Source organism: Leopardus geoffroyi, chromosome B3, assembly GCF_018350155.1.
Source record: "Leopardus geoffroyi isolate Oge1 chromosome B3, O.geoffroyi_Oge1_pat1.0, whole genome shotgun sequence".
NCBI classification, from domain to species: domain Eukaryota; kingdom Metazoa; phylum Chordata; class Mammalia; order Carnivora; family Felidae; genus Leopardus; species Leopardus geoffroyi.
Genome location: NC_059337.1, coordinates 115,202,441 through 115,228,249, shown reverse-complemented (window position 1 = coordinate 115,228,249; position 25,809 = coordinate 115,202,441). Strand labels below are relative to the sequence as shown.

The following is a 25,809-nucleotide window of genomic DNA, read 5'->3' as shown; positions in this document are numbered from 1 at the left end:
TCAGAGCGAGAATCATCATGGAAGTCGTCCCTGGTCCGCTCTGGGGCCTCTCCCACCTACCATACTGACAGAACCAAGAACAAGGCTGGGAAGCTTTTCTGGGACATGCTTCCACTGTTGTGGAAGCCGGGGCAGCAGGGCGGGCAGAGGAGAAGGGAAGGGATGTCGATGGGGCAGTGCACAGAACTGCACTGTTTGCACAGTGTGGGCACGGTTGGTGGCACCTCTCCACCTCAGGCACCACCAGCAGGTGGTCCTCCCTGCGGCCCCCTCAGTCCTCCCTGCGGCCCCCAGGCAGGTCCCTCTCACTGGGACGCTGGACTGAGGTGCTGAAGGGCTTCCCCGGCCCCAGCTGAGTTTCCTTGGCCTTCTCAGGCCCTCAGGAGGTCAGTGAAACAGAAGAGTCAGGGAAACAACTGAGGGTGAGGGTTTGAGTGTCTCAGTAACTAGACTGGGTTTCTGAGTCTCCTGAGTGTCTGAGGGAATCTTTCACATTTCTTTTTTTTTTTTTTTTTAATTTTTTTAAATGTGTATTTATTTTTGAGAGAGAGAGAGACACAGAGTGCGAGCGGGGGAGGGGGAGAGAGAGGAGGCACAGAATCTGAAGCAGGCTCCAGGCTCTGAGCTGTCAGCACAGAGCCTGATGTGGGGCTCAAACTCGTGAACCATGAGATCATGACCTGAGCTGAAGTGGGGCACTTAACCGACTGAGCCACCGAGGCGCCCAAAATCTTTCTCATTTCTCAAATCCACGTGACCAAAAGGAAGCAAGCTAAGTGATGTTGGCCCTTCCCTCCACGTTTCTTTCTCCATTGGCACGATGGAGGCCATACCTGTAATGGCGGGTGTCCCGGATGGGCCGGTCGGGGCTCAGTTTGTCACTCTCTAGCTGGTTGAAGGCATGCTGCCTGTAAGGGTCCTCTCCAGCCTTCAGCTGTTTGGCTGCCAGGTACGCCTTCTCATCAAAGCCTCTGGAGGGTGTTCCTGTCACCTGAGACAAAGGTCAGCATCAGAGAGGTCCCGGGCAGGAGTAAAAAGCAGCCACTGTGTGCAAAGTACTTACTACTAGGCAGGAGCTAACTGCGTTGCCTCATTTGTGCCTTATCCCAGCTCTGTGAGCAGGAGATCGTTATTTCCCCCATTGTACAGATAAGGAAACTGAGGCGCAAGAAGTTAAAAAACAGTACCCTCATGTGTACAGGGAGCATACGGAAACTCTCTGTACTTTTTGCTCAATTTTGTGTACCTACAACTGCTCTAGGAAAAAAAAGAAATCTATTTTTTTTTCTAAACCCAAGGTCAGTGTTAGTAAGTCACAGGTTCTGGATTCAAACTGGTTGTTCTGACCCTGAAGGTCATTCTCTTGACCAGTGCTCTTTGCGGGATTTGGAGAAGGCGACTCCCAAGATGAGGGGTCCTGAGGGGACCACCAAACAAGCTGGAGGTTGTCAAGCAGGCTGCGGCCTCCTATGGATGAACTTGGGCCTGACACCGGCTCGGCATGTAGGAAGTGCCTAATCGGTGAAACGCCCAGAGCTCGGACAAGCTGCTGCACAGAGAACTACCTGTGAGGACAAGCAGGCCCCTCCAGGCTCGTGCCAGAGCTGCTAGAAGGCAAACGCAGACAATGATGCATATTCTCGGGGACTTGTGCGGTGCTGCTGGAGTAGCCCTGTGTCAGAGCTGCTGGCTCACAGGTGCTAAGAGCTGGGGAGTGATGGATGACAGATGCCATGGCCCAGCCTCTCTCCTCTTAGCCACACCCCACTCTGTGGTCCCAAAGTCCCCCCACGAAAGACCTGGGGGAAGGACACATCTGAGATGAATGGATAGATAGATGGATCCTGACATCTCATTATTTGAACCAAGCTGCTGGCCGGATGTTTCCCAGCGTGCTTTGAAATATCACCAACCGTGAGGCATCCCAACTACAACCCTTCTGCCTGACCGGCAGCCTGGGCGGGAGCTGTGGGCCCCCAGAGGCAACAGGAAGGTGGGTGAGGATCGCCCATACATAGACCCTCTGCATGAGGACCCCGTCACAGGTCTAGCTCTAGAGGGATGGTCCCCGGAAGGTGGCCGGACCTGGGGAAGAGGAGAGCGAGGTGTTGGGTGATTCTGGAGCACATCCACAGTGGCCCGGGGCCTCCGTGTCCCCCTGGGAACCTAGCCCCCAGCCTCATGACACAGGAGTGCAGAAGGCTCCAGGAGTATCTCCATCAAAGCTGCCGCCCTGTAGGGTTCCAGCCTCCAGCTGCATCCTGTCCTGGGAGCCAGTCCCTGAGCCCCCTAAGGGCAGAGCCAGTGAGGGAGGTTTCCTCGTGTCCACTGGGCCCAGCCCCACGCTACGCACACATGCTCAGGATGGTGACCACAGCTGCGCCACTGCGGTATTTGGAGTTGGCGCCATGCCAGGGACTGGACAGATGTGGCACAGCCCCCCTGGACTGGAAATCCATTTCAGGAAAGACGGAAGGAGGGAGGGAGAGGGCAGGGGAGACTGTTCTGACTTGAGTCTTGGATTGCTAGAAGGATGTCCAACTTTGAGAGTGAACACAAGAGGTCCTCTGGGTCCTTCCCACCTGGGAGAAGGTGGGGTGCTAACTCTGCCTCCCCGCTACCCTCCCCCCGCATCCCTCCCAGCACAGGTCAGAGAAATGGAAAGCAGCCTCCAGTTGATGGCTGAGGCAAAATAAAAGAAGTGCAGAAAGCTCCCGAAGGGAGAGGATGCCGCTTTATTATCCTGCAAGTCAACTGTGGGAAATAACCGTGTTTACTTATTTAGGACTCTGGCCACTCTGCGGGCTCAGGAAACCTCTGAGCCCTCATCCCACACTCACCCATTGCCCAGTAAACATTGATTAAGAGTGGCCCATCTGCCAGGCACTGGGACACCCCTCTGCAAGTTCCAAGGCCCATCTGATCATTCATTCATTTAAGAACGCTTGAATTCACTCACTCCTTCATCCAGCCACCCATTCATTGAGCAGAGCGCCACTGAGCACTCCCGTGTGCCAGAAGGACGAGGTGCTTCCCCCATCCCTAGCCAGCTGCCTTCCTGCCTTAAAGGGCTTAGTCCCTTCAGGGCCTCAAAACTAAGCTAGACACCCTCAAAGATGTCCAGAAATGCCTGCTGCTCCCTCAGCAGATCCATAGCCTCTGCTGCTCCAACTGTCCTCCATGGATAGACCCTTCACTTGTGAGCCATCTTGTGAAGAGGGGTGCCGTGGAAACACAGTTCCTGCTCCCTCCCAGAGATCTTAGCTCTGCTTTCATGTTGACCCAGCATCACTGGGGCTGGGAGCTGAAACATTAGTTGGCTCTGAGTCAGCCGAAGTGGAGGAGACACTGAGGAAGGGTAGGACGTGACCTCTGCGGGGCTTTAATTTCCTCTATCCAGCGCCTCCCTGGCCTTACCCAGCAGGCACCACCCAGAACTCTTCTACCTGGTATCTAACCCCCGTTTACACGCCCACGCCCGCAGCTCATTTCCTGTGGCCCTGTTCTTTGATCTTGAGACTTGCAGACCTTTGAATGTCCCATGGGTACCTCTAACCCAACACCTCAAAACAAATTCCTCACTGATCACCAAAGCTGCTGCTTCTCCTGCGTTGCCTTTTGCAGAGGGGGGCAGGGAGAACCCCCTGGCCCTCCAGGCAACACATCCAGGGGTCATCCCCGATGTGCCCCTCCCCTTGATGCTCCACAGCCTGACTGAGACCCCTGCCCTGCGCATCCACAGTGGTGTCCTATGGGCGTACTGCTAGTGCTAAATCAACAAATATTTCCTGAAAGTCTAGTACGTGCAGACACTGTGGAAGAGGCTGGGAAGATGGAAATCAACGAAAAACAGTATGGACCCCAGAAAAGAAATCTAGGAGTCCAGATCACCCTTCCTTGCTCCCCACCTCATGCCAGACATGGCCATGGAAGATCATGAAGAGATATCCCCACCCTCAATCAGATCACGGGTAGCTGGAGCATGGGCCAAGGAACTTCATCCCATCCCAAGCCTAGCTGGAACAGTCCAGAGATGGCGCATGCATCATGGATTGGTGACCAGTGAATGTTATTCCCCTTCTCCCCTCTTCTAAAGGGGAAGTGTGTAGCTGTTCTCCTGTTTTCCCACCCACACTGCTTACTAAGCACGTTGGCGAGGGGTAAATGCATCCTTTGGCTCTAGGCTTCAGGACTATGAGGAGCTATATCTGGATCAGCCCGAGAGACCCAAGATCCTGGGCTTGGAGCCAGTTGGAGCCTCTGGATGGGAGGCGTACTGCTGCCCTTTCTGGAGGGGACGAAGGCACTTGGAGCTCTTTGTGCAATTCCTGCATCACGTGACACTGATGTCCGTGCTTTCCTTCTCTTTCCTTTCCACTAGATGGTGAGCTCCCTGCCTTTGGGCTCCCAGCACCTGGCACGTGGTAGGTACTGAGTGGATGTCTGCTGAATAAAGGAGCGAATGAATGAGCAAAGGAATGAATACCTAAATATTGTCCCTGTCTCAAGTATAATCAACAGGGGAGAAAAACACAGAGAACAAATGGGATTCCTTGACGCATCCTGTGACCTCCAGTGGCTTTCACTCTCTCCCCAGGCACAGTGGCCCAGGACGCTCCGTGAGTGGGGGCCCAGTTAACACCGGACTCGGGTTCTGCCGTTGCTGCCTCCCGGACTCTGTTCTGGTCACACTAGCCTCATGTTCTTTGAGCCTGCCGGTACCCTTCCCCTCAGCCCTTCCGTTCCTTCTGGAAGGCTCTTCCAGGTCTCTGCGTGGCTCCCTCCTTCACCCTTCTGCAGGGCTCTGCTCAAACTTTGCTTCTCCGGTGAGCCTTCCCCAACCACTACCTGTGACCTCAGCCCCACGCTCACACTCCCTAACCTCCCTCCTTGTTCTATATTTCCTTATGGCACTTAGTGTCATCTGGTGTTCTATGTGTGTATTCTGTTTATTTTATCTTCTTGACGGCTTCTCCCCACGAGAATAGAAGCTTCACAAGGGCAGGGGCCATCTGTTTTGTTTAGTGCTGGACCCCAAAGCCCAGAACAGTGCCTGTGTGAAGGTAGGCTTCAAGACCAATGGCTAATGAATGCATGAGCAACGAGCTGTCATGACCTCACTCGTCCCCCTTCCCCCTCCCACACACATGTACTTGGCTAACACATTACTTGGAGCTGAGATGGACCAAAGTGGGTGGCAGGGTAGTTTCTGCTTGCCTTGGGGATTTCCTTCCCACTCCTATCTCCTGGCTGAGCTGTTAATCACTGTCCTCCTGCCCCACCAACACCTCAATCTCCACCACGGGGATGGGCACAAGGCCCAGGCGAGTGCACTCCCGGGAACAGGGATGGATGAAGGAATTGTCACTCGACTCAATCTGGGCCAATCAGAATCCATCCTGGAACTTTTTTTTTTTAAGTTTATTTAGAGAGAAAAAAAATGTACACATGCACACACATGCAAGTGCAGGGGAGGGGCAGAGAGAGAGAGAGAGAGAGAGAGAGAGAGAATCCCCAGTGGGTTCCGCACTGTCAGCACAGAGATGCATGCAGGGCTCCATCTCACCAACCGTGAGATCGTGACCTAAGCTGAAATCAAGAGTCAGAGTCTTAACTGACTGGCCACCCAGGTGTCCGCATTCTGAGAACTTTCTGTAAGATGAGCTCTTATGGTGCCTGGGTGGGTGGTCCAGTTGACTGGGTGTCTGACTTTTGATTTTGGCTCAGGTCATGGTCTTTCATGGGATAGAGCCCCACGTTGGGCTCTGCACTGGCAGCATGGAGCCTGCTTGGGATTCTTTTTCTCCCTCTTTCTCTGCCCCTCTCTTGCTTGCACATGTGCATGTGTGCTCTCTTTCTCTCAAATAAATAAACATTAAAATACATACATACATACATACATACATACATTCATACAATAGGCAGGTTTAAAACAAAAAAATGAGCTCTTTTCGTCATCACTGCTAAGCTTGGGAGGCAAAGTCTTCTTGCTTACCACATGAAGAAATTTTCTCTGGAGAAGGAGGCCAAGAAGAAACAATCAGAACCAAGAGACAGAAAGAAAGCTCTATAGTGATGTTGTTTGGGGTTCCTCATGGGCTAGTCATATCTGATTCAAATTCATCTTGGGTTTGGGGGTTTTTTTTGGTATCTGTCTATATCTATCTGTCTATCTACCTTCCTACCTACCTACCTACCTACCTGTCTATCTACTACCTATCTGTCCCTTTGTGTGTGTGTGTGTGTGTGTGTGTGTGTGTGTGTGCTTAAACTAGTTTGAGTTGACTGTCCTTCTCTAATAACCAAAAATCCAGAGATGTCAGTCCCTCAGTCATTTCGATGGATAGAAAACCATTCTCCAAAAGTAAGAAACAAATCAAAAACCAAAACCAAAAAACGAGCCACCAATGGCAATGACACAGTTTGGTGGCAGCCATCCATTCCAAGACATCAGGCTGGTCCCTGGCATCTGGCCGAGTGACTTGAGCCCAGAGCCAGGAGGGGTAAGCTCAGCCTTCCCCAGCAGGCAGGGTTGTGGTCAGGCTTTGGGGTGGGGGTGGGGGTTCCATCTGGACAATAAGTTAAGAGCCCCCTGGAGTTCCCCGGGTGAGGAAGGAGGGTTGGGAGATGGTGAGTGACAGCCTCCTGGGCCTCCCACAGCCCTCCAGCCTCCTCCAACAGCTCCTGGCTGACGTTTAGACGGTGGCCTCCTCCCCAGTCTGTCCTTTTGGGAAGTGCCAGCACCTCCACGTCCAACAAGGTCAACCACATCTGAAATTGTTTAAGCTGAAATAATGAGTCTGCTCTATAAAATGGGAAGAATGATTTCTCATTTTGGAGAGTTTTATTTTCAGTCCATCACTTCAATGAAACTTTGAATCCTGCCTGACCTGCTTCAGGTTTTTTTCCAGCTAGATTTGCTTACTTCTTCTTGACTGCTAAATTTAGGAAACAAACAGCAAAGGGGGAGGTTGAAAATAAGAAAGGAAAATATTTTCCACATCATTTTTAGCAAAAAACAGTTCAACCCCAAATCCCCCAGCCTTGTAAACTTTCTTTTAAAACACACATGTACCCCTAGATTGAAGATTTGAACAACTCAAACTCCTTTTAAATAACTGCTGTCTAATTTCCTTTTACTGCCAGTAGAACAGCTACCTGCTGGGCTTGCCTTTCACTAAATTTCAGTGAAACTGCAAATAAAAAGGCTCTGGTTCTATATTATGGATGGCTCCTGACTTTTTGTCTGAGTCTGCTCTAAACCCAAAACACCTGGCGAACAAAATGTGCTCCCAACCACTCCCCACTCCCCTGGGAACAAAATCTCATCTGATGCTGTGTCCTAAGTTGAAAGACTGCCATTCATCAGGAGGGCTGGGAAACCAAGCACATGATTCACCAGCTCTGAGCGCAAGGTGTCAGGCTCCCAAATGAAAAGGCGGGTCCCACAGGGCCTCCCTCCCGGCAAGCCCAAGCCGCTGGGTTCTGGGGAAGCAGCCAACCCCCGCTTGGTCCTATCCAACCAGACAAGATGCTGGGGTGGCACAGGGCCGGGGACCTCAGCGTGGGCACAGGGAAACTCGCCTAGGGTATTCAGGGGCCCTCAGGGGCCTGCTCCAGACACGTCCCCATTTCCGTTTTCACATGACCTCGAAGGCAGTTACATAAGGGTTACCAGCCTGGTCTTGGAAATCTGAGGGCTCTGGGCTAGGATGCCAGTGTTGACTGCTGTCTGGCCTTGGGAAGTCACTTCCTGAGCCTGCTTCTTCACCTGGAAAATGGGGATTATTGTGAGAATTAAAGGAGATGCTGTAGATAATGTGCTTAGCACAGTCTCTGGCACATACATTGTAATTATTCATTATTATTAGCTCACCTGCCTTTTTACCAGTCGTTGTCAATCTTGGCTGCACATTAGAATCACAAGAATCAGAAGATTTAAAAAGTCCCGATGCCCAGGCCCTACCCAAGACCAATTAAATCAGACACTCTGGAGGTGGGAGCCTGGCATCAGGAGTTCTTAAAGCTCTCCAGGTGTTCCAAGGTGCTAGCAAGGCTCAGACGCTGCTTTATATCGAGGCAGGACGGAACCAGCGCTAGTCATGGGCTGGTGAAATCACAGGACGGAGGACTAGGAGGGACTTGGAGGTCATCCCCCCTGACCCTCTTTCCAAGGAGCCTCATCATGGGTCTGGGTTTTGGCCTCCGTTTGTACTGTTTCATCATCAGCAGAGCCAACTGGAACTCAGCTGGAACCTTCACTGTTACTATAGAAGCCACCACCTTGAAACACTTGCCCACATGCCCTGGAGGCTCTAGTTCAATTACATGCCAAGGAGCACAGGGTAAGGGCCGCCTGGGAAGCCCACCTTGGGCTTCCACTTAGATTTCCCGTCACAACCTGACTTTTCCAAGGGCGCTGATGACCGCGCAGTTTGACGGCACCCGTGGTCTCACCAAGAAAGAAGGGGAGTGCATTCCCCAGATGGTCTCTGTTCAGGTTCAGGGAGATTCCAGGTCCAACCAAGCTCCCTGGGTCCCCTTTCCCACACTCTGCTTGGCCCAGAGGTCATCTAGGGATGGAGGGACTCTGAGGGTGGGCAATGCTAGGGACGCGTGGTGGGATAGCTCTGTTCCCAGCTGCTTACCCGTTTACTCGGCTTGAGTAGAGCATTCCTGGGTCTCTGAAGGGTCCCAGAACCCTGCCTTATTGTCCCCAGCCACCCCCCCCCCAAGTCTGTTGCAGCTGCTGCAGAGTGAGGAACAATTAGGTCTCCGCTGCAGTAATGAGCTGATGCCAACAGCTCCCTGAGGGCCTACTATGAGCTGGATGCTATACTAGGTGCTTATTTCCAGCTTCAAGTCGTCCTGCCGAGTGGGTGCTCCTCTGATCCTGATTTTACAGAAGTGGAAACCGAGGCCCAGAGAGATAAAATAACACACCAGCGTCACACAGCTGCTGAGCGGCTGGGCTGGGACTGGAACTGAGGCTGTCTGGCTGCGGAGCCTAAGCACAAAGCTTTCTCTGTGTGTCTTCAGACTACTCCCGGGCGCAGATGTGCTTGGCGGCCCCTTCCAGTACTGAGTCCCTCAGCTCCCAAACAAGCTGGCCTCTGGTGCCCGGAACACAACCAGGCCCTGACAAGTGCAGGCTAGAGGCTGCCTCCCTGCTGGGCTCAGGGTTCAGAGCATCAGCTCATGGCTCAAATGGGGACTTGCCCAGTGCTGTCATCTGTTGGCCTGACACAGGCATGGAAACACTTCTCTGCTTTGGCTAGAAAGGACACGGAAAAAATGAAAAGTGTAAGAGTCTGTATTACTCAGACCAAAACAGCACATAACTAAATTTCCTTGGGTCAGTCCTGGCCCTCCTCGGTCTTTCCGGCCAGGCACGTCCTCAAGGCCCCAGTGACCTTCAGCAGCAGTCACAGCAAAGGGGGACAAAGCCGATTCCTGTTCAGGTTCTCGTCTGCTTGACCATACCAAGCCCCCAAACGACACAGCTCTGCGGCTGAGAAAGGAAGGGAGCAGAACGAATGGCCAAGACAGGGCCACCTCAGGGCTCCCCGGGCCCCCACAAACACACTCCTGGCCAACATACGGTGCAGATCACACAAGTGTAATGTGTCAGTGTTCGTGAGTTACCATTGCACTTCTGGTGTTTCATATTCAGAAACCATTGAACTTGAACCTGTCAGATATTAACTGGAAAAATAAAAGCAATAATGGGCCATATAATACATAGAACACATCCAGTATGACTATTTCAAGAGGGTCAACGGCCTCCTGCCTCACCCACTGAGGCTCAAAGCAAGGCCAGGTTCAAGTCCAACCCATTAGAACTCAGCAAGGCCCTGATCATGGGCCGGTGCCTCAGTTTGCAACACTTTTTGGAACAAAAAACCAAATTAGAGTAGTGAACTGGCACAGTACATTATTGATACTGTAGATCAAGTTTAGAAGTACATTACCTGTGCTTCATATATACTCTAATTAATAGAATTAAATAACTAGGTTATACCCACCAATAGGAGAGAGCATTATAAAGGCAGACTTTTATTTATTTTTTTTATATTTTAGTTAGTTGACCTACAGTGCATAATTGGTTTCAGAAGTACAATTCGGTGACTCATCATTTGCACACAACGCCCAGTGCTCAGCACAAGTGCCGTCTTTCATACCCATCCTCCATCTAGCCCATCCCCCACCCACCTCCCTCCATCAACCCTCGGTTTATTCTCTATCATTAAGAGTCTCTTGTGGGTTGTTTCCCTGTCTTCTCTCCACCCCCCTCTTCCTATATGTTCATCTGTTTTGTTTCTTAAATTCCACCTGTGATGAAATCGTATGATATTCGTCTTTCTCTGACTGACTTATTTTGCTTAGCATAATACACTCTAGCTCCGTCCAAGTGGTTGCAAATGGCAAGATTTCATTCTTTCTGATGGCTGAGTAATATTCCATGTATTCTACATCTTCTTTACACATTCGTCAGTCAGTGAGTATTTGGGCCGTCTCCGTAGCTTGGCTATTGTTGGTAGTGCTGCTATAAACATGGGGGTGCATGCGTCCCTTCCGATCTGCATTTTTGTATCCTTTGGGTAAATACCTAATAGTGTAATTGCTGGATGGTAAGGTAGTTCTACCCAAAGGAGGACTTTAAAAATCAAATTAAGCAAAAAGAAAAAGGAGGGGGAAGGGGAACTGGGAAAAAAAACCCATGTGACTTTCTTTAAGGGGCACTCCATTGCTGGGGCAAGTACATGTCTCCACAGCAGCACCGTGCCCCTAGATGGGCACCTCCCCCACAGCCCAGCATTCTACCCAGGTGCAATATACAACGTGGCCAAAAAATCTGGAAACGGGGATAATCCTAAAATTTTTTAATGGATAGACCTCTTTTGATTAGTTCTGCTAGGATATGCTAAAGCTGCAAGTGGTATTCAAGCAGAAATCAGAGACACAAATAATCTGATCTTGGCTGAGATCAATAGAAATGTAGTGTTATGCACCTCATTCATTGCAGTTTCGCACAGTGCACCAAACCATACGTTGTTAATGAGCAACAACACAATGACCATGTCATGCATTGTAATGTAATCTAAATAAACCACTTAGTATATATGTCCGTCCATGTTTTTCCTTGATGGCCACCCTGTGGTTAAACAGAACCCTAAAGGGAAGAATTGGCTCATTCTTGAAAAAGGCTCAGTGATACAGAGGTATAACTCCTCCCTGACTTAATCTATAAATTCAGTGAAATCCTGTGTGTTGGCAGCGGGGGGGAGGGTGGGGGGTGGGGGGGGTGGTGGGGAGAGGAGGATTCAACCAGAAGAATTTAAACATGAGTGATCAGGAAAAATCTGAAGAAAAGAAAAATGAAGATAGGGAAATAGACCTACCAGATATTAAGACATATGAAAGACTGCAGACTTTATATAGCAAGATACTATTGGTATAAAGCCAAACAAATCAATAAAAGAAAACAGAGAGGTTAAAAATAGAACCAAGTACATATGGAGGGTTGGCACAAGATACAGTTGCATTTCCAATGGGAGGGAGAAGGGAGAGATATGCTATTCTGTGAATGATGTTAGGAAAAGTGACCAGACGATATGGAAACAAATAACACTGAGTTCATTTCTTAAACCAAAATAAATTCTAGGCGGCTCAAAATTTAAATTTAAATCTTTTTTTTTTTTTAAGTTTATTTATCTATTTTGAGAGAGACAGAGACAGTGTGAGTGGGGGAGGGGCAGAGAATCCCAAGCAGGCTCTGCACTGTTAGCTCGGAGAGGGACACGGGGCTCGAAATCACAAAATGGTGAGATCACGACCTGAGCTGAAACCAAGAGTCGGACGCTTAACCAACTGACCCACCCAGGAGTCCTAAAATTTAAATTTAAAAAGGAAATTAAAAAGTATGCAGAAGAAGTTAGTTACTTTTTGTTCCCATTGTTCTTGTTTTTTGCAATCTAGAGTATAAAATCCAAATGTCACCAAAAAAGACCAAAAACTACATAAAGGCTTAGGATTCTTATAAGTCTAAAAATACCCCAAAGTCAAGATACAAACATCGTGCTGGGGAAAAAATATTAGCCAAATATAGGCCAAACAAATAACTAATTCCTTCAAAATGCTGGGTGCCTGGGCGGCTCAGTTGGTTAAGTGTCCGACTCTTGATTTTGGCTCAGGTCATGATCTCACGGCTTTGTGCGTTCGAACCCCACATCGGGCTCTGTGCTGGCAGTGCAGAGCCTGCTTGGGAGTCTCTCTCTCTCCCTCTCTAGCTGCCCTTCCCCCACTTGTGCTGTCTCTGTCTCTCTCAAAATAAATAAATAAACTTAAAAAAAAATTTCAAAAACCCAAAATGCAAAGAGCTCTTACAAATCAAGAAGAAAGAACCAATAATTCAACAGAAACGTAGACACAAAGGATACGAACAAGTAGTTCCTAGAAATGTGAAATAAAACGACCAATAAGAAATGAAAGATGCTCAGCTTCATTGATTATTAAATAAATGCAGATTAAAGTAAGATACAATTTCTTACAGATTGGGCAAATTCAAGAATAATATGTATAATGCTCAGTATTTTGAAAGTTTGAAGAAATAGGAGGCCTTATATGTCAGTAGATTATAAATCGGTGTGACCAAGACTGCCCAACAACATCATTTTAATTTTTTTTAACACTTATTTATTTTTGAGAGAGAGAAAGAGACAGAGTGTGAGCAAGGGAGGGGCAAAGAGAGAGGGAGACACAGATTCCCAAGCAGGCTCCAGGCTCCAAGCTGTCAGCACAGAGCTCCGACGCAAGGCTGAAACCCACAAACTGTGAGGTCATGACCTGAGCTGAAGTTGGACACTTAACCAACTGAGGCACACAGGCGCCCCACAATATCATTTTAAATACTACCTTTCAACTCAATAGAAGTTCCATTTGTAGGTAAACATAAACCTGGCTTTCCTGAGACAGTCGCAGTATATACCTGTGTTCTCAGCAGCCCCTGTGAATTAGAATTTGTCTTTGTTTAGGTAAGAGATTATATGATCCCTAAATTATAGCTTATCATTACAGTAGAGTTCTAAATAAATGTTAGAAGGAATAAGTTATGTATGTCTATTATGATTCATTTTGTACAAACAGTTCATAATACGTGCATATGTAAATACACAGATATACCCGGAAAAATACACGGCAAGCCGGTAAACAGTGGTCACCTCCAGAAAGTGGCACAGGTGGGGCGCCTGGGTGGCTCAGTCGGTTAAGTGTCTGACTTCGGCTCAGGTCGTGATCTCACAGTCCGTGGGTTCAAGCCCCGTGTCAGGCTCTGTGCTGACAGCTCAGAGCCTGGAGCCTGCTTTGGATTCTGTGTCTCCCTGTCTCTCTGCCCTCTCCCGCTCGTGCTCTGTCTCTGTCTCTCTCTCTCAAAATTAAATAAACATTAAAAAAAAAAAAAAGTGGCACAGGTGTAGGCTGGAAGACAGAAGAGTTTTACCTTTTCTTTTATACAAGCCTGTTTTCTTTTTTATAAATAAGTATTATTTTACAATAATATTCTTTAAAAGTTTTTTTCTTTAACATTTATTTATTATTGAGAGACAGAGAGACACAGAGTGTGAGCAGGGGAGGGGTAGAGAGAGGGGAAGACACAGAATCTGAAGCAGGCTCCAGGCTCTGAGCTGTCAGCACAGGGCCCGACGCGGGGCTTGAACTCACAAACTGCGAGATCATGACCTGAGCAGAAGTCAGTCGCTTCATCAACTGAGCCACCCAGGCGCCCGAACAATAAATTTCTTTTTAAAAACATGTGCCTTAATACTTTTCTATCTAAGATAAAAGAATTGAGCTAAATGATTGTCATCCTCAACATCATCATCTCCCGGATGAATCTCAGATATGAATAAATAGATGAAAAGTAAGCCCTTCCTCATCAGTAACATTTGGGGGCAGAAGTACCAGCCAGGAACGGGTTACTCCTGATGGAGAGGAGCGGAAGAGAAGTTATGAGAAAGAAAAATAATTTTCCCTCTACCTTTCTGAATTCTTAGCTGAGACTCCTACACTAAAAGACAGATAAAGGGTCTGGGACCCAATTCCAATATGGCAGGGGTTCCCCCACACCACTAACAAGTGATTCTCAGACACCTACTGGGTGTCTTACAGTTCAACGCAATTCTGACATTGTCTACCTGGAGAGAGGCTCAGATCCCACAGGTCGGGGGCTCAGTCCCATAGACTGTCCACCACTTCAGATGCCAGCCACAAGCCCAGGGTTGTTACTTGTGCTTCTGACAAACTGGTTAAAAACCCATGACCCCCTCCTAGGGTTCAATTAATATGCAGGAGCCACTCAGAGCTTACTCCATGATGGGGTTATTACAGAGGCTAGTGAAGGATATGAATCAACAATCAGATGAAGAGATTCAGTAGGCAAAATCCGGAACAAAGGAGCTTCTGTTCTAGTGGAACTTGGGTGGCACATGAAAGCATTCTGGTTCCCCAACCGGGCAGCTCTCTAGACCCCCTCCTTTTGGCTTTTCTGGAGGCCTCATATTACATAGGTGTGATTGATTAAATCACTGGTCATTGGCAATTGATTCAAATTTCAGCCCCTTCTCCCCTCCCTGGGAATCAGGGGATGGGACTGAAAGGTCCACTCCTCTATTCACAGGTCAAAATATTCATTCCCCTGGCAACCAGCGGCCCCCCCCCTTCCCAAAGTCACCTCATTAACATAACAGAGGACACGAGACCCAATATTATAATAAAAAATGCTCCAATTGCTCTTATCACTCAGGAAATTCCAAGGGTTTAAGGGCTATGAGCCAGGCACCATGGATTAAGACCAAAGCTGCATTTTTTATAAACAGCAACAGGTCAACAAGAGAAAAACAGTTTATTAACATGCATACATGGAAGATGCCCAAGGAAAAATGAGTAACTCCCCAAGGCGCTTAGAATTCAGGATTATACACCATCTTAATAGGGAAAGGGGGTGGGGACGTGGATCTCTTAGGGGAAAGTAAAGAGCTTTTAGGAAGATGAATGGTCCCTTAGAAGAACAGATGGGAGGTATGATGGTTTGTGACAGTTTGTCTGGATGTGGTATTGACTTCTAGTCTCCTCTCCCATGATAACAGTCCATCTTCCTTGGTTGTTGAAACTCACGGGAAGGGGATTTATGACCAGTGAGTTCCTGAAACCATTACTATACTATACGTTAACTGACTTGGATTTAAATAAAATTTAAATAAATAAATAATAAATAAGACCAACGAGTTCCTTTTTGGAGGACCTGTGTTTAGGCAGATGATGGGAGTTCAGAGAAAGCTTCTCCCTGCATTTGCTGGTTTTCAAATGCCCACAGCTCAAAATAATCAACATACCAAAGTGGCATATTTTGAGGTGGCGCTCTGTGCTACCCTTCAAAGTGGAGGCGGAGGGGAGCAGTATAGGGCCGCTGAGTCCTGGAGTGTGTGGGTGGGTGTTGTGGCAGGTGAATTCAACATTCAGGGAATGCTGGGAGGCCCAGCTTGATGGCTCCCGATTCTTCCCCAAAGCACAAGCCTCGCAGTTGAAAATGGGGTATGGGGGGAGGGGGAGTAAGAAGCCAAGAAGCCAAGCGCTGGTCCAGGGCCATTAACCTCACCTGTACTCTAGGCACCGACCACAGAATACTCTGAAGGGGTTGGTACTCAGGTATTTCCTCTGCCATTTTATCCACTTTTCACTTTTTTAAAAAAACGTTTTGTAAAGTGCTTTGGATGGAGTGCTTAACTTAGTAACTTGGTTGAAAGGGGCGGGCAGGCCAAGGGGAGCCGAAAAGTGCTGTCAGTCAAGTCCCTCAGGCTAGCCCACAAGCCATTCTTGTGGCCTGAGGTAACCTCTGCAAACAGCAGTTTCCAAGGCTGCAGAAAGGAGGTAATGATGCTTACCGCCCAGGGGTTGTGAGTGCATTTAAATAATCATGGCACCGCATCCACCGGAGGCCTTCTCTCGATGACTGCGTAAAAGGAGGGGGGTTGAAACAGGTGAGCAAAAGAGGGAGGGAAAAAAAAAGAGGCAAACCAAGAAATAGACTCTTAGCTACAGAAAATGAACTGATGGTCGCCAGAGGGGAGGAGTGGGTATGGGTGAAATAGGTGACGGGGATGAAGGAGGGCACTTGTTGTGATGAGCAGCGGGTGTCGTCTGGAGGTGTTGAATCGCTATGTTGTACACCTGAAACTAATATCACACTGTATGTTAGCTGGAATTTAAATAAAAACTTAAAAAGAAAAGGTTCAATGTTTTTTTTAAGAAGGAGGGGGTTTTGAGCAAAAGGCTCTCTGAGGCCCCTTCCCTCTTGAACATTAAATGATCTGTAACATCCATCCACTCACCCCATCATTCTTCCCTATGTGTCTGTTGCAGATCCTGGAGCATCTCTAAAGAGCCAAGAACTTCTTTGTATGCGACCTATAGCTGTTCTCAACACATAGTAGGTGCTCAGGAGATGTCTGTCACATCAAGAAGGGGTGTACATGGTGCCCCAGAGCTGCAGGAGTGCCCAGCAGCTCTGAGTGGCACAAAAGTGTTTCCTCCTTGAGCTCCGCACAGGAGGTAAGAAGGCACAGGCTCCCCAGGATGGGGAAGCTGCGGGAAGAGGGTTAACCTGGAGCCCCACCAGTGGCTCCTGCCAAGTGCATGAGCTAGGCAGATGGGCATGCTAGCTCTGGGGCCAGGAGGGGCAGAAATGCGTGTTTTATTGCAGTTGAAGAGTCCTCTGTGGGGAATGACATTGTTGTAGGTTAATGGTAGATAGTGCTTTTCTTCTTGACTAATATCTTTGAATATTACATTAAATTGTTTTTAAGCCACCAGAATGGTTATTAAATCGGTACCCTTTTGGAAAACAGTCTGGCGGTACATTTCTAGTGCTATATCCTTTGGCGCAGAGCCTTTTCTGGTTTATTCTATCCATTATCTTCCCCGAGCCATGGCAGGGTGCCGGTTGGGCCCCAAATCTCCCATATATCCATAAGGTTTAAATTTAACCTTTGGAAAGAGGGAATAACTTGTGTAAATATGCCTTCTCATCCAGGATTCCTATTTTAATCACTTAATTAGTCATAGACAAATTTTAGGCACAAAGATGTTCACAACAGTCTTATTTATAAGAATGAAAACTAGAAACAATCTAAATGTCAGCATCAGTGAAAAGAGTAAGTAAATTATGTCCCATCAATTGAAAAGAATATTTAGCAGCCATTTAGAATAATTGTTCGAGTCTGTGGGGAAATGAGTGTACTCTCATGCTTTATTAGAGGGAATATAAACTGGTATAAATCTTCTAGGGGTAAACTTACCAGTATGTATCAAGGGGCTGAAAATGATGTATACATATGATTCAATTTTAGGAATCTGTCCTAAGGAAATTATTAAAATAGGCTCCATTTATAATAGCAAAAGATTGTGGAGAAAAAAAAAAAAAAACCACCCTAGACTTCCGGGAACAGAGAATTGGTTCCATAAGTCATGGTATAGTCCTTCCATAGAACACATTGCGATTATTTAAAAAGATGGTAGAAATGTATTTTCTCGAACCATACAAAGCTAAGTGAAAAAAAAGCAAGCTACAAATTAATATGTGCATTGTGACTCCATTTTTGTTTTTCTGGATGTTCTAATCTGTCTTGATGAATAATTATTACCTGTGAGATCAAGAAAAAATAGCGTCAACAGTCCTCGCTCTGGAAGCTCTGTGGCGGCACAGAAAAATGCTCGCATGGTAATGGGGAGGAAGGGGCAGGATATAAATCATATACGCTGGGTGGCTGCAGCTTTGTGAAAATTATGGAGCTTGACCAGAAAGGCCTACCTAAGAATAGACCCAGTGATCTATTAGGATGGGGAGATTATGGATGATTTTTCTATCTTTTCGGTTATTACTATGTTTATGTAATTTTTATTTGTGAAGTGGAAAAAACCCTCCTTTGAGAAGTTTTCCTCTGTAGCCTCTCCCCTCCTTGGAATGGCTGTCTTTATGGAATGCAAGCCTGCTTACTAAAAATAATGCCTTAAAACAGGCCTCGTTCATTACAGCTTACTTTTACTTCTCCTGGGTCAAGTCTGTCACGGTGACCCCTTCTCTTTTTATGGCCTGCACATCTCTACCCTATTTCTTACTGCACTTTTTTAAAAAGTTTATTTTTTCTGAGAGAGAGCCTGCACGCGCGCAAGTCGGGGAGGGGCAGAGGAGAGAGAAAGGCAGAGAGAGAGAGGGAGAAGAGAGCATCCCAAGCAAGCTCCCCACTGTCGACATGGAGCCCGATGTGAGGCTCAAACTTATGAACCACGAGATCACGACCTGAGCCAAAAACCAAGAGCCGGATGCTTAATCGACTGAGCTACCCAGGCACCCCTACCCCATTTCTTATCAGCCCCGACTCCTGACCCCAAGCACCTAGATGCCGTTGGACTAACCAGGCCCTTCTGGCTATCCTGGACCCCAAGGATCAAACTTGCCCCCCTTGAAGCTTACTGCCTCAGGGTCTGGACAGGGCAGAACAACACCTAACACTAATCATCAATAATGGGTTGATGCATATTTACCTCCTCCAGAAACAGGTGCTTGCATGCAGGGCTCTTGAGAATATATTCTTTGGTGGAAAACAACAGGGCAAATGTGTCAAAAGCCTTTAGGGGCGCCTGGGTGGCTCAGTTGGCTGAGCATCTAACTCTTGACTTCGGCTCAAGTCATAATCCCAGGTCGTGGGATTGAGCCCAGTGTTGAGATTCTGTCTGTCTGTCTGCCTGTCTCTCTCTCTGCCTCTCTCCCCCACTTGCACTCTCTATAAAAAGATAAAAAATAAAATAAATAAAAAGCCTTTAGACTGTTTACCACTTTTGGTCTAGCAATTCTGATTCTAGGATGTTATAAAATAAGTCTATGAAGATGTGGGTACAAAGATATACTGCAGTAATTTTTAGCTAGCAAAACATTGGAAATGATCTAAATGTCCAACAATGGGAGCTTGGTCAGATAAACTAGGGCACATAAAGTTGCCATGTAAAATACAGGTGCTTAGTGAAATTAGAATTCCAGATAAACAATGAATAATCTGTTTAGTGTAAGTATGTCCCAAATATTACATGGGATATACTTATTCTAAAAAAGTATTCATTGTTTCTCTGATATTCAAATTGGAATATAATTACACTAAAAAGTTATTCCATGTTTAGGGGCGCTTCGTGGCTTTGTTGGTTAAGTGTCTGACTTTGGCTCAGGTCATGATCTTGTGGTTGGTGATTTCGAGCCCCACACCGGGCTCTGTGCTGAGAGCTCAGAGCCTGAAGCCTGCTTCAGAGTCTGTGTCTCCCTCTCTCTCTATCTCTCCCTCACTTGCTCTCTGTCTCTCTCTCTCTCTCAAAACATAAAATAAATATTAAAAAATTTTTTTTAATGATTCAATGTTTATCTGCAATTCTAGTTTACCTGGATGACTTGTATTTTTATTTGCTAAATCCAGCCATGGCCACACTGCACATACATATGATACAATACTAGGTAGCCATTAAAACTCATTTTAAAAGCAGAGGCTTTGAAATGGTTTCTTCTCTCCCTGTGTTTTAGCTAGAACTTCTCATCTTTTATTTCATATTTTGGACCTCTGCATAAGATTTGGTTTGAAAGTAAGTGTTCTATTATTAAGAGAAGTTTGAAAAACACTTTTAGAAAACTAACAACAGGTGACAGTGCTCATAAAATAAGTAGAAAGAATCATGTTAAAAATCGTTGTGATTCTAAGTTTGCATACACACACACACATACATGGAGAGAGAGAATGAAAGACAGATAGATAGAGAGCAGACATTCTGGAAGAATCTTAAAAAAAAAAAAAAAAGTGGCATTGGGATTATAAATGAATTTTAGAAGACTCCCTGAAGAGTTTTTCAGATGTTCTACGATGAATTAAATGCATTTACATTTTGAAAAAAATTTCTATTAGAAGTATCTATCTTCTCAGATAACATTAATGCTTTAAATGTCATTGAGCCTCTGTATCTGTGATTCTTAAATATGGGACTTATGAACCCTTTGGGGATGTAATGAAAGCTCTGTATCCTAGTCTCGGAAGGTATATTCACACAAAACTTTGCATACAAAGTTCCCCCTCCCCATCCCTTCTTGTTAAGACCCTTCCCTTGATTTCTAGAATGCCATTCCTTTACTCTGCTTGCCTATAAAGCTACTTAACCCTGTCCTCCTGGCGGTGGTTCTTTTTGGGGAGGAGGGGAGTGGTCACACATCTGTTCTGAGACCCTGTTAAGAGCTAAGGACTCTCCTCAGAAAATGAAGCACACATAGACCCACGTGCTGCTGTGGGCAGCTTCAGACTTGCACAAACTCCCTGAGGTCCATTCTTGGACTCCAGGTTCAGAACTCCTAGTGCAATCCCAAGCCTTTGGCACTCACTGAAGGCCTGACTTGGCCAATTCCCTTTAGGGACAAACTGGTTAAATATAGATTTTTTTAAAAAAGAGACAAAGCCAGGGATCGAATCTAGCTCAGCACTCCCAGGGCACTGCCTCACAGCAAGCACTTCTAAAGCAATGGGGCAGGAGGGGGGTGGGGTGGGAGGGAGGAGGGTGGGGTGGGTGGGGAGGGGGGCGGAGGGGGATGTGATGCAGAGGAAGAATTGCTGAAATGTCTCATCTCATGTGATGCAGAGAAAGGAAGCATTAGAGCTGGCGGGGGTCCCGCGGACAGGGAGAAGAACTAGAAGGGAATCCAGAGTCGGTGCCTCTTACCTGTGTGATCTGGGCCTTTGGGATGGCTGAAGGGGCAGGGAGGAGGCAGCGGAGAACGGAGTATTGTGTCGGCTCTGGGTCTGCTGCCCACTCCCTTTAGTAGCTCTCCTAAGCAGCTGCACAGTGAACCAGCCCCAATTACGCGCTCCCCCAAGAACCAAGCAGGGGCCAACGACAAGGTGGGGAGACAAGGTGGGGAGACAGATGGGAGCCCAGGAGGACAGCCCCAAGGGGGGGTGCCGCGGGCAATCTGGGTGGAGCTAGTGCCGCGTTAAATGAGCACGCCCTCCTTTCTAGCAACTCTGCCTCTTGGCATCTCTTAACAACGACCGAACAAAACTTACCTACATACCCCAAAACACTGGTCTTGGGTATTTTTGCAGCATGTCAGGCAGCACAAAGTTATCTCCGAGCCACTATTGGTGTTAAACCAAGACGGAATCACCAAACCCGATGAACATAATATGAATTTGCATCTCTTTTCCGAGGGAAAGCACAACAATATTCTGCAGAGGGGAAGTTCCAAGCTCAGGCTGAAGCTGCCTTTACCTTTTTCACTGCTCTCCTATGTGATCGAGGGATCACAAGGCCGGGAGGTGCCAACGACAGCCCCGTAAGGTGACAGGACCATGGGCTTCCAAACACATGCAGGGCCGACACAGATGCCGTTCCCAGTGGGGATACCAGTCACCTTTGCTTTCATCTTGACAACAAAATTGGAAAGTTCCTCTGGAAGAACAAACATCTGAAGAGGGCGCTGACCTCTCTCTCCCAGCCCCTCCCCCCAAAAAGAAAGCAAACAACAACAACAACGACAACAACAGAAGAGACTTGCCTCACCAGTTATTAAACCTAACCTAAAGCCTCTGTAATCACAACGATATGGTGCTGGCTGAAGAAAAAACAAAAAGATCAGAGGAACAGGATATAATCCAGAGATAATATATACAAGAACTCAGTATATGACAAATCGGCATTCTAATTCAGTGACGAAAAGATAGTTTGGCATAATTAGTGTTGGCATAACTGGCTAATCATATGGAAGAAAACAAAATTAGTCCCTAGTTCACAACAGATACTGAAACAAATTCCAGATGAATTTAAAATATACGTATGAAAAAAATATTGTAAGAAAATTCAGTAGAATAACCGAACATTAAGGAAGATCCCTTTTTTAAAAAAAAAAATGTTTATTTTTGAGAGAGTGTGTGCATGCATGCACTAGTGGGGGGAAAGCAGAGAAAAGGAGACAGAGGATCCAAACCGGGCTCAGGGCTGACAGCAGAGAGCCCGACGTGGGGCTCAAACCCATGACCCGTGAGATCATGACCTGAGCCGAAGCCGGAAGTTCAACCGACTGAGCCACCCAGGCGCTCCAAGTGTGTTTAAATTTAAAACATACAGGGAACCTGGGTGGCTCAGTCAGTTGAGCGTCTGGCTTCGGCTCAGGTCATGATCTCAGTTTGTGGGTTCGAGCCCCATGTCGGGCTCCGGGCTGACAGCTCAGACCCAGAGCCTGCTTTGGATTCTGTGTCTCCCTCTCTCTCTGCTCCTCCCCCACTTGCACTCTGTCTCTCTCTCAAAAATAAATAAATATTTTACAAATTTAAAAAAAGAAATAAAACATATAGAGCTTTGAGCAGTAATCCCAGTGTGGGAGCTTTACACAACAGAAAGAAAGCATGAGTGTATAAAGTCGTACGTATGAGTGTCTCTTCTAGCATGCGTATTATGTTGGCAAAGCCTTGAAACGCCCTGAGTGTCCATTAGTGGGGGCCCATTAAACAAACTGTGGTAAGGCCATCCTCTAGAATGAGGTAGACCTAAGCACCCTGTCTTGGAGAGATGTCTCCAGTATTTTAAGGGGAAAGGGACACTGGATGGATCATTTATAAGGGTGAGAGTCCATTTTCTGTGTGTAAGGAGAGAGCCAGGGAGAGAGAGCTAGCTGTGTGTGTGTGTGTGTGTGTGTGTGTGTGTGTGTGTGCATTTCTGTGATCACAGGGAAAAGAAAATTGCACGGCAGGCTGTTAATGTTTAGCTCGGGTAGACGGTATTGGAGTGGGGTGGGGAGAAGGGGCAGAAGGACAGTGTTCACTTTTCCTTTAGATAGCTCTGTATTATTGCATTTGCTAAAACAGGCATGGGTAGCTTTTGTGATTTTTAAAAATCGAATCATCTTTTTTAAAGAAAGAACATGGGCTTTCCTTCTTGGTTCTGCCATTCATGAGCTGTCTGGCCTGATGTCTTCACTGTAAAATGGGGACAGTGCCTGCCACGTGGCCCTTGTTCCCCTTCAGGGATCTGCCAAGCTCCAGTCCTTCCTGAGTTGTCTGGCTGGGCCAAGGCTAGGGGCACAGCCGCAGCCCTAACACTGAGCACTGCTAGCTGGCCTTCTCAGGTACTGACCAACCAATGTCCTTGGCCTCTGCCATTGGCCAGTCATTCCTTCCTTCCCCTGTCTGGGCAGGACCCCACCCCAGGGACTCCACCTTAGACCAGTGCCCCTCCTCCGCCTCCAACTCCCATCACCCATTAAGAGCCCCATCTTCAGCCCTCCTCCTGTGGGCCCCAAACTGATGCCCAGCACTTCAAAAGTCAGAGAAACCCAGGAGGTCACGTCTAAAACCAGCCTACTCTATTCTCCCTCCAGCCTCAGGGTGAATGCTGTGAAAATTCTGCAGATGCTTCAATGGCTGTCCCCCAAACCTACACTCGAAGCGTCTCCTGCACGCTTTAAACATCACCCTGGGCTCTGACTAGCAAGGGCAAGAATGGCTTTCCAAGAGACCACAGACTGTCACCCGGCCCCTGGGGAACAGCAACTCTGGAGGTGGCCCTGGCAGCCATGGCAGCAGCCAACAACTGTGGCTCCAGCAACATCAAGGGTGAGAACGGTTTCATCCCAGTCCTGACCCCGTCAGGGTTCCAGCTCTGGGTGTGGCTGCTTGCAGGAGTGTGTGGGTGCACTTGTGTGTGTGTGCACGGGCCCGCGTGTGGGTAGTGCCAATGTGCTTACATCTGCACACGGGTACAAGCTTTTGTGTGGACAGGGCCATGCTCGTGAGTATGGAGCATATATGCATGTGTGTGACACACACACGTACACTTTACATATAAAAGTTCTTCAGAAAGGCAGAGGGGTTCATCCCTGAAGGTTAGAGATCTGCTTATTTGGTCACTGATCTTTTTTTTCTTCAAATTCCAGAACCATCTGTGCCGCGTGGCTCCCTGAGGTGCGCACGCTGTATGCTGAGAGGGGGCACTAGGGGACTTGGGAAAAGAGAGATCTGGCTCTCTGGGTCCTCATCCCTTCATCTTGTCTCTGGGGCTGCTTGAATTCTTTCACCAACAGAGAACAGCTCTGTCAGATCCTGAAACGCAGCAGCCTTGGTGTATTAGGAGCAGATAGGGACAGAATCCGAGGGGGGCCTCCCTAGCAGCACCTTCCACCACCCCCACCCCCAGCCTGACGGCCGCCAGCCCAGGGGGCTGTGAGTCATAGCACCTGGAGAAAATGCAGGAAAGGAAAGAAAGATGGAGGGGGTGTACTCCGGGCCTAGGTGGTGGGAAAGCAGAATCTGTTCCTCTGTCCTCATTTTCAGTGCCCACATCTACTGGATAAAGGGGTCAAGGATATGAGGTAATCCATCCAGGGAAACACAAAGACATGAGGTAACCACAGGGCTTCTTCCTTTTGTTCAAATATTTGGGAGATCAGACATTATTTTTCTTGTTTTGGTTTTTCAGTTTATTTATTTATTTTTGAGAGAGAGAGAAAGAGAGAACACAAGTGGGGAAGGGGCAGAGAGAGAGAGGGAGACACAGAATCCGAAGCAGGCTCCAGGCTCTGAGCTGTCAGCACAGAAGCCGACGCGGGGCTCGGACTCAAGAACCATGAGATCATGACCTGAGCCAAAGTCAGAGGCTTAACTGACTGAGCCACCCAGGTTCACCTGGATATTACTTTTCTAATGATCAAGAAGCAGGTACAAATTTCTCATGCATCTTTGAGTGAAACAAGAGACTGCCACAGCTTTGTATGGCCTCCAGCCCTGGCCCAGACCTCCGGAGGGACAGGTTTCCTCTCAGCAGGGTGAGGACAGGCCCAGGGAGCCCTGCAGTGGGCATTCCAGGGGGCCTCCGAGGGACCTGGCCCTGGAGTTTACCCAGCATGCTCTGCTGGAGCTCTATAGAGCAGCAGGAGGGTAGGGTGCTGGGAGGCAACCAGACTGAGTTGGATCCCAGCTCCTCATGGTGGGCAAGCTGGATAACTTCATCCAGCCTCCACCTCTGCACCTGCAGAATGGAGACGATGACACAACCTCCTCCGCGAGGGCTTTAGCGAGCTAATTCCTGCACAGCACTGTGTCTGGCACTCCCCAGATCCCAGCACTGTGGGCTGAAGCCTTTCCTGCAACAGCATCACAGGTCACCTGGTGCCTCTGCGTTCTTACAGGTGTTCATCCCGAGGCAAATCTCCGGCTTAGAGCCTGTTTCCTGGGATCCTAGTCTAGGTGAGATCCTTCAGGGAGCAAGTGAAGACTGAACAAACCGGAGGACCTAGCCTTAAGCTCTTGGGCCCTCCAAGGTTCAAGGGTCAGGGAAGAGGAAGCCCCAGCACAGACAAGGAGAAGGAACAGCTGGTGAGTCTGGTCTCCCTGAAGCCAAGAGTGACAGGAGACCGGAGAGTGACTCACAGTGTCAAAAGCGGCTGATAGAAAAGAAAGACGAGGACCAGGAATTAAGGGTGGCATCTAGTCACTTGGAGGTCACTGGTGACCTTGACAAGAGCATTTTAGAGGAACGGTAGGGACAAAACCCTGGCTGGAGTGCATCAAGGAGGAATGGAAGGAGAGAAGGCACGCAGCAAGCCTGGACAACTTTTGGCAGGAGTTTTGCTATTTTAACAGCAGCAGAGGGCCACTGTGCCCACGCCAAAATGGGTCCCTGGGGGGGACATCTGCCCTATCTACCTCATTCGCAACCTCGTGCAGACTTTTCAATGCTTTG

General features: G+C 47.8%; 1 protein-coding gene across 2 annotated transcripts in view; it reads right to left on the bottom strand.

Annotated features, from left to right (window-relative positions):
- The window catches only part of GALNT16 (polypeptide N-acetylgalactosaminyltransferase 16), a 93,333-nt gene that overhangs the window by 32,171 nt on the left and 35,353 nt on the right, over positions 1–25,809 (bottom strand). For both annotated transcript variants that reach the window (XM_045448114.1, XM_045448115.1), the window contains exon 2: positions 834–991. In XM_045448114.1, coding sequence (XP_045304070.1) covers positions 834–991 — 158 coding nt within the window. The remainder of the gene's footprint in view (positions 1–833; positions 992–25,809) is intronic.